Here is an 18,027-nt window from a genome sequence, read left to right as displayed (position 1 = left end):
GGACACTGGGAGAACTCCCCTGCTGTTCATCAAATAGTGCCATGAAATTTTTTATATTCACGTAAGAGGGCAGAAAGGGCCTCAGTTTAATGTCTCATCTGAAAGACAGCACCTCCGACAGTACCGCATTGAAGTGTCAGCCTAGATTACGTGCTCAAGTCTCTGAGGTGGGCTTTGATCCTTTGTGCTAAGGCTGACACATATGTAAAATAATTATGCATCTCTCTATCTCTATTTACACACACATACATTATAGACATGTGTGACTGTCTTCACAAATCATAAGGTATTAATGTTCATCTGGTCTATGATGGCCAGCAATGCATCATTCTGTTCTGTGCCTTCTTTCCTGGCAGTTTTGGCCATGACATTTTTATATTCCATCACTCAACCATCCCCCTCCTCATTATTTGCTGCTGCACAGCACGTTAAAGGCTCGCTTCTTGTGGACAAGGGCTATCCCCTGCACAACTGGTTATAGCAATTCTTAGAAACCTATGTTCAGCAATGGAACCCCACTAAAATCAGATCCCTATTTCAACTAGAGCCCTCATAAAGCAGTCCTTGAACAACAATTGAGATGCCTGAACAGGGCTGTTGGCTTTCTTCAATAAAGCCCACAGAGAATATACTGTATGATTGTTGTGTCACAGGCTGCCACATTACTTGTGTCACATTACATTGCTCTGCGATGAGGACTGCACATGGAGGAGGATCTTCAGCATTTGAGGCAGAGGGCACCAACATACAGGATGGCGAGGAAGCGAAAAGAGTCCAGCACTTAGCTGAAAATCCACGTTCCCCTGCCTTGACAGTTATATCCAACATTTGTCTCACCCTACAATCAATAGCATTGCCCAAATACCAAAACTGTGTCACCTCACATTGCAAGATCACCAGCTATCACAGGAACAGTCTCTGAATTCAAAGATTTCAAATAGAATTGTGGTTTCAATGGCTTACAGAAAGGTCGACACACTATTTGTCACCCCAGTATGAACCCGTAGTGCCTGACTGACTTCACCGTACTATATGGAAGCTCCCTGGCAGGTGGTCCAAGGCCTTCAGCAATTGCTGATGCACAAAAAAAAATCTTTTAAAAAAAATAAATCTTCAGTCCCTGAAGTCTGTCTCACTATCCTCTTGAGCAGAGCTAGGGTGAGAGCTAGCCCTCTGAGTAGTTCGTCCCTTGGATTTTCTTGCCCTCTCTACCTGCTCAGTTGTGCTCAGCTAATCCCCTGATGCACTCTCAAGTTCACCAAGTCATGCAGGATGCAGATTTCGGTACTGGTGGTTGGCATGGTAAGAGCGAGCGATGGTACATTATTATCAAGGGTTTTCTTGTTGTTCTTTCTGGCATCAGCATCCAAGTCTTCTGATGGACCTAGAAAAAGGAAAGGAGGGACAAGAGTTCATCGTACTTTCGATGGCTAGCACTTGCCAGATCACTGGCAATATTATGTCAACACCAGGTTGTCATGTTCAAGAAGTGACTGTCTGACAAACAATTAAGTAGAAAGGGAAAATGTAGGGAAGCTGTCCACAAACCCTGCTGTGACACAAAGTTTCCAGCTTCACCATCTCCAATGCTGACTGCTGTGTCTCTCTTCCTATTATATCAATAGCAGCTTTTCCAGAGGGGTGAATGTTTGTAGAGTGGAAAGCCTACACTTTCACAATCTATCTTTCCTGTTCGGCCACAACTAACGTGCACCTCCCCTTTGAGCTGCTACAGACTATCAAGATCCTGATGCAACAACCCATTTTCCATCTCCTAATCGGTAAGTTGCCATTAGGAAGTGCGTTTTCGGTTGACAGTTTGCCTACCACAAGCCAACGAGAGGCAGCCCATAAAATTGGACAGAACCTCCACTGGCTGCAATGGGCAGCCATTGCTATCGCCTTGCCCACCTCCCCAAAGTTTTGCGCTGGTTGAACAAAACTGACCCAGGAAGTTTAAAGCTAACAGAGACACCAAGCCATAGCTGGCTCTTTGGTAGTATTTTGACATCTGTTTCATGCAGCAATTTTATGTTAAGAGAAAGGGCAGGAAAAGCATTTTCATTGTTTTGATATTTCAAGGAAGATTGGAAATTTTCTAGAATATCCTTTATAAATGTGTGTACTGAGTACCGTTCAATGTTAGAGAAATTTGTCTGTTGGTTTATAGATTAAGCCTCAGTCTGATCGAGTGTATATTCATCCATCTATAAAGGTAGCAAGTTGATATATTATAAGTCAGAATATAATGGCAAGAGTTCTCAGTTACCTGTGTTCTGTCTACATTTACCTAGCTATTGGGCAGTTAAAGACACACTCTGGTTTGTAGGGGAGATGAAGTTGCCTTATGGGAGTGATTTACACGGAACCAAAGTACAATATCGAGCTTAAAACCCCAGAAATGTAACCGGCTCATTGTTTCTGCTGCAGGATTTTGCCGCTAAATACTGGAGAGATAATGGTTTACCAGCTGACAAAATTATAATTGGATTCCCAACGTTTGGACGGACCTTCAAGCTTATGACTTCCAATGACAGCATTGGTGCTGCAGCAACTGGTCCGGGACCAGCTGGTAACTATACAAAAGAGGCTGGTATCCTGGCTTATTATGAGGTGATAAAACATGAATACATTTATTTTTAATCCATCAAGTGTTAAAACAAAAACATTTGCACAAATATCTCCATGCTTTTTTGAACAAATGTCGCGTAGTATTTCCCAGCAAATTCTTTTCTTCTTGCCATGTGATCTTATTGACCCAGAATTTGCTGGAACAGGGCATCTCGCGGTCAGCACCGTGAGCTGGATTTTTTTCTTCACCCTTCAGCTGCAAGTAATTTGGTGCCACAAAATGCTGGAAGTGCAAGCTGATAATGGCACGGCAAGGTCAACGGGGCAGCTGGGACCTTGGTGAACGACGGGACCAACAGTCTATCCCCTTAACCAATTGCACTTAAGGACAGAGAAAGAAACAGAGCGAACAACAGAGAAGGAAATAGGGTGAATTAGTCTCAAATTAGATACAAGAGAAATAAAGAGCGAGAAAGAATGATTGGATTAAGAGAGAGAAAAGAGAGAGACAGAATGGAAAAGTAAGAAAAAAATTTAAAATTTTAATAAACCTCTAGGAACAATTTACTAACTGCAGGATTGAGACTCCAGTTTCAATTGTTTTCTTTCGAGGTTCAGTGGCAGTGCAGGAACATATATCTAGTCATCAAAAGGGTTCTTATGCTGTTAACTTTCTATGGTGAGTTTAATTCGTATTTACAAGACCAAATCCAGCAATTTCTTGAAACTCATGGGCAGATTGATGGTGAGATCCCATTTTCGTGAGGCTAACAACGGAGTGGTACAAATTGCCCAGCAATTTGTGGCGATTCGCAACTCGCGGCGAATCTCTTCCTTGCCACAAATTTCTGGATTTTTACACACTAATAACGGTGTGCACCTTAAACTCACCATTACTTTGCAGCAAATTCTGGCCCATTAAGGCAGTATTTTTGTTAAATATTCCTTTATATCCAAAATTACACAGAAGGAACTTTCACTTATGTAGCACCTCATCACATCTTTAGGATGTCCCAAAGCAATTTATAAGCAATGGATTTTTTCAAATACAGTCACTGTAATACAGTTCATTTATGCAAATCAAGGTCCCACAAATGGCAAGTAAATAAGTAACCAGATAACCTGCTTTTGATGTTGGATGAGAGAGGGATGACAGGAAATAGTGCCATGGGATCTATACTGCCACCTGAGAAGTCAGAGAGTGCCATAGTTTAATGCCTCCTGCAACAATGCAGCACTATATCACTACTGCACTGAAGTGTCAGCCTACGTGATATGCTCGAGCGTGTAGTGGGGCTTAAACCCATAACCCTATGACTCAGAGGTGAGAGTGCTATCACTGTGCCAAGCTGAGCAACAGCAGAAGTGTGAGCACGTTGCCTGCTTGTGCTTTCTGCCAATTATAGAATCACAGAACAATACAGCACAGAAGGCAGCCATTTGGCCCATCATGCCTGTGCCGGCTCTTTGGAAGGGCTATATAATTAGTCCCACTCCTCTGCTCCTTCCCCACAGCCCTGCAAATGTTTCCATTTCAAGTATTTATCCAATTCCCTTTTGAAAGTTGCTATTGAACCCTTTAAGACAGCGCATTCCAGATCATAGCAACTCGCTGCATAAAACATTTTTTCCTCATGTCACTTCTTGTTCTTTTGCCAATTGCCTTAAATCTGTGTCCTCTGGTTACAGACCCTTCTGCCACTGGAAACAGTTCCTCCTTATTTACACTACCAAAACCCTTCAAGATTTTGAACACCTCTATCAAATCTCCCTTTAACCTTCTCTGCCCTAAGGAGAACCCCAGCTTCTCCAGTCTCTCCATGTAAGTGAAATCCCTCATCCCTGGTATCATTCTAGTAAATCTCTTCTGCACTCTCTCTAAGATCTTGACATCCTTCATAAAGTGTGGTGCCCAGAATTGGCCACAATACTCCAGCTGGGGCCTAACCAGTGTTTTATACAGGTTTAACATAGCGTCTTTGCTTTTGTACTCTGTGCCTCTATTTATAAAGCCAAGAATCCTATATAGTGTGAAATAGAGGAGACTAAAGAATGAAATGGGACAAAAAAAACTTTTAAAAATTGTCCCATACAAAAGCTACAGAGGATTCTACGAAATTATACACAAAAACATGTTTAAATACATAAAACCACTTCAGAAAACTGTCAGTCAGCAGTGGTTAGTAACATTATACCAGTATTCCAAGCCTACATAGATGAAGGAAAGAATGCAAAACTCGGGTGGAAAGCCAAGCCATATTCAAGGGCATAATATTCCAAGGCCCTATGATTCCGGTCATCTTATCAGGAAATTACAGATGTATTAATGCCTGTGATTTTCCTTCCTTTGGCATTAATGGAGTCATGGAAAATATTGCCCATAAAATTATTTTTTTTTAATTTGCTTTATAATAAATTTAAGTGCAGCTCTGTATTTTGAAGAAGAACATTCTACCATGAGACCTTCGAGATTTATCATGGAATATTCCCACAAGTTTATATAGTATTGAATTTATGCCAATATGACTATAGAAGGGATCTAAATTGAATGAATTATTTTGCAAATGCAGTGTAGTTAAAACAAGAGTGTTATAGCTTTTATTTAGCACTATGGCATTTAGAAAATAAACCGTGAGTTGAGTTGAACGGTGCAGGGGTGGGGGGGCACAGAGAGAGCTAATGTGGGAATTCAAATACCTTTCAAATCTAAAATACAGTCAGTAGGAGGAGATGTTATGCTCTTATTAAACTAGTTGGTTAAGAGATTAAAGCCTGGAAATTACAGAGTTATCACACAAACTATTAACATGTGTGTTTCAAATTCCTCTCAGCTACATTTATTTTATATTGTTTTGACGTCTCTGGGGATTTTGAAACAAGTGCATTGAGCATCTGCAAGATAATATCCTTGACTAATTTCCAGACTTAAAACAGAAATTCTGCTGTCAGATTTGTGAGTGATCCAAAGACACTTAATATGGAAAGAAGCACTTACAAAGATACACAAGCACCAATGGTTTCAAAAGCTTTGGGAGTTGTTAACATTGTTCAATCATAACTCCCAGTAATGTCATGCCACCTTGGTAATAAGGCACTGTAGATACTGAATCAGGTGTTGGGTGAACTCTAATAACAGATCTAGAAAATACTTAACTGCACAGTGTTTAAAGATGACCCAATTCAGATTTACACCAAAATTACTGCTATTGACTAATTTTAACGTCAAATCTGGAACCATTGCTTTCCGTAATATTTGGACTCCTGTTTATGCATCAAACTAACAGCTTATAAACAGGAAAAGGATATCATACAGGGGAAAATAATTTATAAAGGACCAAATACAATTTATAAGACCATAAGCAATCACCTTTGTGTTTAGTGTTAATTAGAACACAAGGCTGATTATCATAAAGAATATACTAAAAACTAGTAAGCTGCCTGTGGCATTGTCCCAAGTCAGTTGACGAATACAGGTTTTTTTAATATACAAGATGACGCCACAGTTGGGAAAATCAAACTGAGTCCACAGAGCCACCTCGGGGCCAGAGCCTACAATTATACTGCAACAGTTCACATAACAAAATTGAATGGAAAACACTGACACGGTAATTTACAATGGTAAATGCTAGCACGAAAGCATGACCAAAAATCGTGACCACAGAAAGCAAGATTTATGATCGGCAAGTGCATACCCTACATAATCTGTTTTAAATATATAAACGTGTCCAATTTTTTTTTCAAGGAATTTGTACTAAAAAAGTCCAATTCTTCTCATTGACAGATCTGTGACTTTTTGAAAAATGCTAAAATCGAATTGATTAAGGACCAGATGGTCTCATATGCAGTTAAGAAAGACGTGTGGCTTGGATACGATAACCTGGAAAGCTTTGAGACCAAAGTATGGTTTGGGTATTCTGAATTATACTGATCTATAAACTTTTGTTCTAGTTGACTCAAATTTTCATAACATATTCTGTTATATTTATGCATATTGCTAAACAAATCTATATATTAAAAGAGAGGTATCTGAACTTCTTGTTGTTATGGGTCACATAAGTACATACCATGGAGCCTTGGAAGTCAAATATTAATTACATCCATCTCAAATTGCTGATACTAACAGATCTTGGGAGTTATGATTTAGAATTTATCCATCAATAAGGCAAAAGTGCTAATAGAAGTTCATTTCAAACCATTAGGTTCATAAACTTCAAACAGGACAAACGAACAAATAAGAAATGTGAGTACAAGTTGGCTGGCCTTTTGGGAATCAATTGTCAAGGCGCACAAGCCATATATGGCTCATAGGTTGCAGTTTCAACACAACAACAACTTGCATTTATATAGCGCCTTTAACATAGCAAAAGGTCCCAAATCACTTCACAGAAGTGTAAACAGACAAAAATTGACACCAAGCCAAAGAAGGAGACATTAGGACAGTTAAGAGGTAGGTTTAAGCAGAGTCTTAAAGGAGAAGAGAGGGTAGAGAAGCGAGGAGGTTTGGGGAGGCAATTCTAGAACTTAGACTCTAGAATGCTGAAAGCATGGCCACCAATTAGGGTTGCCAACTCTGGCTGGAATCATTCCTGGAGGTTTGATCATGTGATATTCTGATCGCATGAAACCTGACCATGTGATCCCTGATCACATGACATGTCACCATATCAAGTATTTATCTCATGCCCTTTAAAATGAATTTTTGTCTCTACCTCAATAGCCACATGTGGTGAAGGATTCCATGGTCTAATAGCCCTCAGTTCAAGAACTTTCCTCCTCCCTTCCTCCTTGCTTCTTTCAGTGAGAATCCTTAGTTTCCGTTCCTCGTTCACAAACCAATGGAAATAATCTTTCACTCTTTACCCACACAGTAAGGTCCCCACCGTTACTGGCTGCTCTTCTCATTGCTGTTCCCACTCACCACCTTGCTGCTGCTGCTCCCAGCTCTGCAGGAAATTCTGGGCACCACGCCCACCCCATTCCCCAGTCTCCCTCTCTCCGAGCCCCCATTCCCCATCTCTCCCCCTGATTTGCCGTTCCTCAGTCTCCCCCTCTCCGCTAGCTCCCATTCCCCCCACATCTCTCCCCCCAAGCCCCCATCTCTCCACCTGATCCGCCATTCCTCAATTTCTCCCTCACCTATTCTCCCCTGATCTGCCATTCCTCAGTCTCCCCCTCTCCCCGAGCTCCCATTCCTTCTCTCCCACAATCCCCAGTCTCACCCTGATCCCCCCCCGAATCTCCCATCTCTCCCCCCCCTCTGAGCCCCTATTCCCCAGTCTCCATCTTTCCTCCTGATCCCCCAGTCTCCCCGCTAAAGAGTGGAGAGAGAGGTTTGGAGATTCAGATTTACAAGATATTAAAAGCAGCACCTCAACTGGATAAAGCCATAAAAAAATGAATGTAGTAGAGTTTTATAGCAAGAGGTATAGAATATAAAAGTCAAAATGTAATAGCGAATCTATATAAAACCTTATGAAGAACACAGTTGGAATAGTGTGTGCAGTTTGGGGTCCACAGTATAGGAAGGCTGTTGAGGTAATAGAGAAGGTATAGCTTGGATTCACTAGAATGCTGCCTGGCGTGAGGAAATACAAATACAAAGACAGACGTGAAAATTGGGGCTGTTTCCATTAGAACCGAGATGATTACTTAGTGATTTGACAGCGATGCCTAAAAATTATGAAGGGATGGGACAAAGTACAAAAAAACAAAGTGTTTTGAGTGATTGAGGGGTCTAGAACAACGGGAAATATGCAAGATTAAATGAGAAAGATTTAGGTCAGAGAAGGGTGAAACTTTTTTTTGTAACACTTTGGAATGCACTACCAGAGTTTGTGATTGAAGCAGAGATCTTATCAATGTTTAAGAATAGGTTAGATAGGTGGTTGAAGGAAAAGGAAATAATGAGATATGGGAACTGGATCTGCATATGGGATTAAGACAACTGCTCACTTGAAGGATAAACACCAACATGAATTGGTTGAGCTAAACTGTCCATTCCATATTGTAAATTCTATGTAAAGAATGATTAAAATAGAACAGCATAGTTCTTTTCAATTGTTAATAATTACAATATTGATTATAACTATCTAGAGAAAACTATTTAAGTCATGAGGTTTGAGATATTATGCAAGATGTGTGGTCCATGAGTGACTTATGCTCTAAACTCATTTTAGTAATCCATATGCAGAAATTACAAATGTTGCAGTCCAGTTGCACAGTATATGATTCGCCCAGAGCTGTAATTTGTATGTTCTCTAGTTTATAATACAATTCAAACCCCTTGCATATATTAGATGCAAGATTTTAATTCCCAGGCATCTATTGTTCTCAGTATAGTAGGGATTTGTTTTTGGATAACTTCTTAGGTCATTTTTATTCCCTTCCCCATTATAAAACCCATTATTTCCTAATTAAGAGGGTAGACAGGTGAACTGGTCACCTCCACCATCTGTTCTTCTCTACAAGTGCCTGCTAGGTCACATTCTTTCATTTCTCTGTTGGAAAGCATTTGCCCCTGCTTGGTGTTTAGGCAAGATAAGGAATTTCAGCCAACCTGTTTTCGAATATGGCCACCCATAGGTAGGTTGTTTCAAACACTGGCTGCAGAGGCACATTGTTTGGTTCAGGCATCCAGTGTTCAATGGTCAGCGGCAGGCAGGCCCAGGAATCTCACTGCAAACAGGGCCTGTGCAGGCGCTCAGGGAGTGCTGCTTTGCACAGGCCTAGGAAGTGAGCTTAAAAAAATTTTGATTGGAACACGATAATTTGCAGGCAGCATGGAGAGTATCTGCATTCTGATGCTGTAGCAAGACCCTCAGTCATGCCATTTCAAAACTCCATCCTCTATACACTCCCCAGCCTCTGCCATGGAGACTGCCGCCAATATGGCGGCGACCTTGAGGCCTGAAAGTTGGCCAGCATCAGGGGATATCTCCACGATGGGTGCTAGTCCTCCAGAGTTACACCCCAATCGAGGGAGATACAAAAAGCCTGGGCCACTGTGTCCCATGGATGCCTGAATGAAAAAAAAATAATTAAATACAGTGGGATATATAAAAGTTACTCAAACAGGAATTAAAACAGTTCCATTGTTAATTTATCATTGTAGGCCCGGTGGCTAATAAAGAACTATTTCGGAGGTGCTTTTGTGTGGACAATAGACCTCGATGATTTCAATGGTTATTGCAAACAGGGAGTATATCCTCTAACAAACAAATTGAAGAAACTTCTTGAAATAAATTCAGGTAACATATTTACCATTACCATGGAATAGAAAAAATTCAATAGTATTTCATCAAGCTATTTTTAATATATATTGGCGTAGGAGTTACAACAGTAAGGTAGTATTACTGCACGTGGTCATGCGAGTGCAATTTTGAAAATCAGCGGCTATTTTGAAGATATGGGCAACTAAATTACTAGTGACTAGAAGGATCATGGTGATGCAGTTTACATATAGCCAGATTTAGAAACTTTGTAAGTTATTAGCCATTAATCCTCTTTCTGTACTGTAAAGTTCTGGGCTTGATTCAAGAGGTCCACAAAGGAAAAGTTACATCTATTGTGTAGAACATTTCTTTTGTTGTATAACTGCCTGTTTTCAGCCTCCAGACTTCAACAACTCTGCTACCTACACAGATACACACATTCAGATGATAAACATCATCACCTGGGGTAAGACTTAGAATCGTAGAAAGGTTACATCTCGGAAGGAGACCATTCGGCACATCGAGTCTGTGCCGGCTCTATGCAAGAGCAATTCAGCTAGTCCCACTACCCTGCCCTATCCCCATAGCCCTGCAAATTTTTTCCTTTCAAGTACTTATCCAGTTCCCTTTTGAAAGCCATGATTGAATCTGCCTCCACACTGCATGGACTTGCCAGTACCAGCTTGAGTACCACAGAAGCAATTGGAGAGTCCTTAATTATTTACCTGAATTTATCAGAACTCAAATCTGTATAGTTAAATTGGAACAGGATAACTGAAGAAAGTACTATTTCCTATTTGTGTTTTCCCAACTCAATAAACCGGTTTGAAAAAGAATTGCATTTTTGTAGCACCTTAGATCTGTAAGGAACATCTTAAAGTATTTAACAGATAATGAACTACATTGAAATGTGCAGTAGTTCCTCAGTCATGCACTGGAATCTCAGCCTAGATTATGTGCTCAAGTCCAAATGTACACCACCTTGTGCACTGTTATTTTAAGTCACTACCAGATACATGCTGTGATCAACAAAGTTGCCTTGTACAGTCAAAGTTATTTTCTCCCTCTGGTTAATCAAATCACCCTGTTTTTAACTTGCATTTTTTGAAAAAAAATAAGTATTATCTGGGAGCCATAATTGAAGTGTTTTGTTACTAAAGGTGTTCCTGGATAATTCATTTAGGAGAGAAAATAAATTATTAGCAGTCATCATCAAAGCTAATCATTCATTACATTGCAGTTTGCGGGTAAAATGGTTACTATGTTTGCCTACATAACAGGCAAAACCCTTCAAAGCAGCATATCAATTGCAGTTCTTTGCTATTGGAATCATAACAGCACAGAAGGAAGCCAGTCGGCTCATCGAGCCTGTGCCGGCTCTTTGTAAGAGCAATCCAGTTAGTCCCATTCCCCCGCTCTTTCCCCGTAGCCCTGCAAATTTTTTCTCTTCAAATATTTATCCAATTCCTTTTTGCAAGCTACAATTGAATCTGTATCCACCACCCTTTCAAGCAGCGCATTCCAGATCATAACTACTCACTGCGTAAAAAAGTATTTCCTCACATTGGCAAAAGATCCAAGGCAATCACCTTAAATCTGTGTCTTCTGGTTCTTGAACCTTCCGCCAATGGGAACAGTTTCTCTTTATTTACTTTATCTAAACCAGTCATGATTTTGAACACCTCTATCAAATCTCCTCTCAACTTTCTCTGCTCTAAGGAGATCAATCCCAGCTTCTCCAGTCTATCCACGTAACTGAAGTCCCTCATCCCTGGAACCATTCCAGTAAATCTTTTCTGCACCCTCTCTAAGGCCTTCACATCCTTCCTAAAGTGTGGTGCCCAGAATTGGATACAATACTCCAGTTGTGGCTGAAACAGTGTTTTATAAAGGTTCAACATAACTTCCTTGCTTTTGTACTCTGTCTCTATTTATAAAGCCCAGATCCTGTATGCTTTTTTAACCACTTTCTCAACCTGTACTGCCACCTTCAAAGATTTGTGCACATAACAACCCCAGGTCTCTCTGTTCCTGCACCCTCTTTAGAAATGTACCATTTAGTTTATATTGCCGCTCCTCGTTCTTCCTGCCAAAAAGTATCACTTCGCATTTCTCTGCATTAAATTTTATCTGCCATGTGTCTGCCCATTCCACCAGCCTGTTTATGTCTTGTTGAAGTCTATTACTATCCTCCTCACTGTTTACTACACTTCCAAGTTTTGTGTCATCTGCAAATTTTGAAATTGTGCCCTGTACATCCAAGTCCAAGTCATTAATATATATCAAAAAAAAGCAGCGATCCTAGTACTGACCCCTGGGGACCACCACTGTATACCTTCCTTCAGTCCGATAAACAACCATTCACCACTACTCTCTGTTTCCTGTCACTTAGCCAATTTCGTATTCATGGGCTTCAATTTTGCTGACAAGCCTGTTATGTGGCACTTTATATCAAACACCTTTTGCAAGTCCATATACACAACATCAACAGCATTGCCCTCATCAACCCTCCCTGTTGCCTCATCAAAAAACTCAATCAAGTTAGTTAAACACGATTTGCCTTTAACAAATCTGTGCAGGTTTTCCTTTATTAATCCACACTTGTCCAAATGACTATTAATTTTGTCCCAGATTATCGTTTCTAAAAGCTTTCCCACCACAGAGGTTAAACTGACAGGCCTATAGTTGCCGAGTTCATCCTTACACCCTTTTTTTGAACAAGGGTATAACATTTGCAATTCTCCAGTCCTCTGGCACCACCCCCGTATCTAAAGAGGATTGAAAGATTATGGCCAACATCTCTGCAATTTCCACCCTTACTTTCCTCAGCAACCTAGGCATCCCATCCAGACCGGGTGATTTATCTACTTTAAGCATAGCCAGCCTTTCTAGTACCTCTATCAATTTTCACCTCATTCAGTCTCGACTACCTACTCTCTTACTGTGACTTTGGCAGCATCTTTTTCCTAGGTAAAGACAGATGCAAAGTACTCCTTTAGTACCTCAGCTATGCCCTCTGCCTCCATGTGTAGATCTCCTTTTTGGTCCCTAAACGGCCCGATCTCTCCTCTTACTACCCGTTTACCATTTATATGCCTATACAGTCTTTTGGATTCCCTTTTATGTTAGCCGCCAGTCTATTCGCATACTCCCTCATTTCTTTTTTCACTTCCTCTTATTTCTTTTTTCACTTCTCCTCCATACTTTCTACATTCAGCCTGGTTCTTACTTGTATTATCAACCTGACATCTGTCATACGCCCCTTTTTTCTGCTTCATCTTACTCTCTCGCTCTCTCTTTCATCATCCAGGGAGCTCTGGCTTTGGTTGCCCTACTGATCCCCCTCATGGGAACGTATCTAGACTCTGCTCCTCAAAGGCCGCCCATTGTTCAATTACAGTTTTGCCTCCCAATCTTTGATTCCAATTTACCTGCGCCAGATGTGTTCTCAACCCACTGAAATTGGCCCTCCTCCAATTAAGTATCCTTTTCCATTACTAATCCAAACCTTATGAAACTATGATCACTGTTCCCTAAATGTTCCCCATTGGCACTTGCTCCACTTGACCCACCTCATTCAAGTGAAGCAATGCCTCCTTCCTCGTTGGGCCGGAAACATACTCATCAAGAAAGTTCTCCTGAATACACTTAAGAAATTCCTCCCTTTCTTTGCCCTTTACACTATTACTATCCTAGTCTATATTAGGATAGTTGAAGTTCCCCATTATCACTACTCTATAGTTCTTGTACCTCTCTGTAATTTTCCTGCAAATTTGCTCCTCTATATCTTTCCCACTAGTTAGTGGTCTATAGAATATACCCAGTAGTGTAATGGCACCTCTATTGTTTCTTAATTCTAACCAAATCAAATCCTTTAAATCAAAATAAAAACATTTAAAAGATTGCTAATTTATATCTATTTTTGAAGATGATTTGACAGTTTCACAAAAGCAAATACCAACTCATTACAAGTTCAAAGATTATAGAGCTGAGAAAACCATCATAAGAAGCACATACACCAACTTTTAAATTGCAGGAAATTTCTCATCCTTCTAACTGAAAATTGAATATTATAATAGTACATACAGTAGTAACAATTGGGATTGAAGTGCTGAATTTTGACAGCTCCTAGCTGCAGCCTTCGAATTCTTAAACAGAGACACAGTTGCAGGCTCTGAAGTCTTGTAAAGCAGAACGCACAATAGAAACAGTCACAGCCAATGTTCAAGGAACTTAAAAGATGCTATGCAGAAATGGACCGAAGAATTCAGCAGCATTACTGCATCACTCTCTTCTATCTGGTGTCTGATCACATGACTCCAACCAACGGTCATAGAAAAAGAATTTCTATTTCATGCAATTAATCTATTTTAGTAAATGTAAATGCCATTAAATGTTTCTCTTCCAGACTGTGCAATACCAACAGTGATTCCTGCACCATCTTCTAATGTTCACAGCAGTGAAATTACTAAGAGCAAAAATGATGGCAGTGGCAGTGAAGATGTACATATTAATGGCGGATGGTGCCTCAATAAAACAGCTGGTATTTACAGTGACCCAGAAGATCCTACCAGATTCTACCGCTGTGATCAGCTAACCATCCATGATCGCTGTGCTGATGGATTGATCTTTGAGAAAAGTTGCATGTGTTGTAATTGGCCTTAAAAAAGTGGCAATAGAGGGACTGCACCAAAAGGTTAGTGTACCAACAAAATAGTGCCTGCCCACCCTCCCCCTAGATCTTGGAAGAGAACCCTTCTCTGAGCCACTATTGTCCTCCTTTCCAATTAAATTATGTAAATAAAATGTTTAAATTATCATTCTGCACCCCCCCCCCACAAAGTGCTCATAGGGACATACGAAATTGACAGGTAAGAAAAGACCAGCTGGTCCATCGAACCTGCCCCACTCCATGATGGCCAAAGCATCATGACCAAACACTTCCTTCCTCCTTCCTCCTTCCTCCTCCCTCTCCCTCCAGCCATGTAATCTTCTGGGAGAGGCAAAAAAAAGAAAGAAAAAACCCAGGGCCAATGAGGGAAAAATACTCTGGAAAATTCCTCTCCTACCCCCTCAGGTGATCGAAACCAGTCCAAGAGTTGGACCAAGCGTTATCTATAAAGACACTTACCTTTAATTGATGTGATCTCTACCCCTGTCAAGAACCAGTCCAGGTCCCTCTTGAAGGTATGGAGGGTCAGCAACCACCACACCAGCTGGCAATGTATTCCAGAGGCTCATTACTCTCTATTCCCAGTCTATTCCTAATCTTACATGGTTTAAACTCGTGTCCCCTGGTCCTCCCCAATCTGTTAAATTGGAATAATCTATCAATAGACACACTATCTAACCCTTTAATTATTTTATAGATCTTTATCAGGTTACCTCCATGTCTTTGCAGCTCTGTCTGCGCAGCTGTAAAGTAAATAGACCAAGGTCCTTGAGCCTATCTGAGTAGTTGAGATTCTTTAAGGTAGGAATCATTCTTTTAGCTCTCCTCTGGACTTCTAAGGCCATTATATCACCCATGTCGGGGGACCAAAACTCAGCATAGTGCTCCAGATGCAGTCTGACCAGTGACCTGTAAAGTGCCAAATGGTGTCCTTTGATTTATACTGAAGGGTTAATACAACCCAATACCCTGTTAACTTTAGTTACAGTTTCTCTACATTGGTCATTAACCTTCACTGATCTGTGAACAATAACACCAAGATCTTTTTCTCTCTCAACCTCCTTCAGTATTGTTCCCTGCAAATGATATGTGTATTCCACGTTGGCATTACCAACATGCATGACACTACATTTATCTAAATTAAATGCCATTTGCCATTGTGTGGCATTTGCATTTGATTCATTCCTCTACCGTTTTAACCCTTGCAGATTTTGTTGTCATCAGCAAACTTACTGACCATACTCCCAACACTAGGTCATTAATGTACATGGTGCTTAAACCAAAATGCAAGTTAAATGATAATTTAAAGAGAAAGCATTCTTCCAAAATACTTTTACCAACATTGAACACTTCAACACATTTTCAAATTTTATTTTTTTCTACATCTTGCTTACTTCTACATTATTAATCATTAACAAAACAAGAATCTAGTGCATAAATGCATCAATTAGCTACAGCTATGGCATGAATATCAAAATGTTATCTTCAGTTTGTTCTTCTTAAGGTGCCAGCATAACAGAATGCCACCAATTATTCTGAATTCAGTATTTGAAGGCTCATTCTATTATATCCTGATTTTAATAAATACTGGCAACGAGCTCTCAGAACTTTGGCTTTAATCATAAGCTGAATATTTTGGATTTTTAATGGCCCAATTTTTGCTTTCGGAGAACATAAGAAATTAAGAAAACAGTCACATTTGACTGAAAGTGAATGATCCTATTTGTATTTAATATCAAATCTTAAATACTTTTCTGAACTAAATAAAATCAAATCTTACTACAAACTTGAGAATTTTTGTTCAGTCATTTTTAAAAAAACTGAATCTTCTGCAGTGCTGCTACTAGTGGTAAATTCTCAAAATGGTCTTTGTTTTGCAGTTCCTTTCTTGCTCTCCCTTTTTGTTTGCATCTCTTTTGTCCCTCCCTTTCACAATTGTGTATTTTCCAGTTTTTCTCTCCCTTGCATCCTTTTGGGTGGGAGCTGATGGACGGGGCAACAGGAAAGGCAGAACATTGTGGTGGTAGCTGCACAGCACAAGCCGGGAAGCATCCATCCAGTGGTGCATGCCACAGATGCCTTTTGAGTTTCAAGTCATTGAAGGAGAAGCCTAGAATGATACAGCGCAGGCGGCTATTCGGCCCATCGTGCCTGTGCCGGCTTTTTGAAAGAGCTATCCAATTAGTCCCATTTCCCTGTCCTTTCCCCATCGCCCTGTAACGTTTTCCCTTTCAAGTATTTATCCAATTCCCTTTTGAAAGTTATTATTGAATCTGCTTCCACCACCCTTTCAGGCAGTGCATTCCAGATCATAACTTGCTGCGAAAAAGAAATTTCTCATCACTGGTTCGTTTGACAATTACCTTAAATCTGTGTCCTCAGGTTACCGACCTTTCTGCCACTGGAAACAGTTTCTCCTTACTTACATTTATCAAAACTCATGATCATGAACACCTTTATTAAATCTTCCCTTAACCTTCTCTAGTCCAAGGGGAACAATCACAGTTTCTATAGTCTCTCCATGTAACTAAAGTCCCACTTCCCTGGTACCATTCTAGGAAATCTCCTTTGCACCCTCTCTAAGGCCTTGACATCCCTCCTAATAGGACCTAATACTCCAGCTGAGGCCTAACCAATGATTGATAAAGATTTAGCATAACATCCTTGCTTTTGTACGCCATGCCTCTATTAATAAAGCCCAGGATCCTGTATGCTTTAACACCCTTCTCAACTTGTCCTGCCACCTTCAAAGATGAGTACATACATCCCCAAGTCTCTCTGTTCCTGCACCCTTTTAAAATTGTACCATTTAGTTAATATTGCCTCTCCTCATTCTTCCTACCAAAACGCATCACTTCACACTTCTCTGCATTAAATTGCATCTGCCATGTATCTGCCCATTTCACCAGTCTGTATATCCTCCTGAAATCTGATACTATTGTCCTCACTGTTTACTACATTTCCAAATTCTGTGTCATAGAATCATAAAAAGGTTACAGTACGGAAGGCGGTCATTCGGCCCACCGAGTCCGTGCCGGCTCTATGCAAGAGCAATCCAGCTAGTCCCACTCCCCCGCCCTTTCCCCATAGCCCTGCAAATTTTTTCCTTTCAAGTACTTATCCAGTTCCTTTTTAAAAGCCATGATTGAACCTGCCTCCACCACCCCCTCGGGCAGTGCATTCCAGATCCTAACGACTCACTGTGTAAAAAAATTTTTCCTCATGTCACCTTTGGTTCCTTTGCCAATCATCTTAAATCTATGTCCTCTGGTTCTTGACCCTTCCGCCAATGGGAACAGTTTCTCTATCTACTCTGTCCATGCTCTTCATGATTTTGAATACCTCTATCAAATCTCCTCACAACCTTCTCTGTTCCAAGGAGAACAACCCCAGCTTCTCCAGTCTATCCACGTAACTAAAGTCCCTCATCCCTGGAATCATTCTTGTAAATCTCTTCTGCACGCTCTCTAAGGCCTTCACATTTTTCCTAAAGTGCGGTGTCCACAAGTGGACAGAATACTCCCGTTGTGGCCGAACCAGTGTTTTATAAAGGTGCATCATGACTTCCATACT

General features: G+C 40.5%; 1 protein-coding gene across 2 annotated transcripts in view; it reads left to right on the top strand.

The window, feature by feature from the left end:
* Nucleotides 1-16,248, top strand: part of LOC137344507 (acidic mammalian chitinase-like) — a 38,058-nt gene extending 21,810 nt beyond the window's left edge. The window contains exons 8-11 of one of the 2 annotated variants that reach the window (XM_068007542.1): nt 2,431-2,613; nt 6,353-6,469; nt 9,683-9,818; nt 14,191-16,248. In XM_068007542.1, coding sequence (XP_067863643.1) covers nt 2,431-2,613; nt 6,353-6,469; nt 9,683-9,818; nt 14,191-14,447 — 693 coding nt within the window. In that variant the 3' untranslated portion in view covers nt 14,448-16,248. The remainder of the gene's footprint in view (nt 1-2,430; nt 2,614-6,352; nt 6,470-9,682; nt 9,819-14,190) is intronic. The other variant, XM_068007543.1, reaches the window with a different exon arrangement.
* Nucleotides 16,249-18,027: the final 1,779 nt, after the last annotated feature.

Source organism: Heptranchias perlo, chromosome 27 (genome assembly GCF_035084215.1).
Source record: "Heptranchias perlo isolate sHepPer1 chromosome 27, sHepPer1.hap1, whole genome shotgun sequence".
NCBI classification, from domain to species: domain Eukaryota; kingdom Metazoa; phylum Chordata; class Chondrichthyes; order Hexanchiformes; family Hexanchidae; genus Heptranchias; species Heptranchias perlo.
The sequence above is the reverse complement of the archived record's forward strand: the minus strand, read 5'-3'. Positions and strand labels throughout refer to the sequence as shown.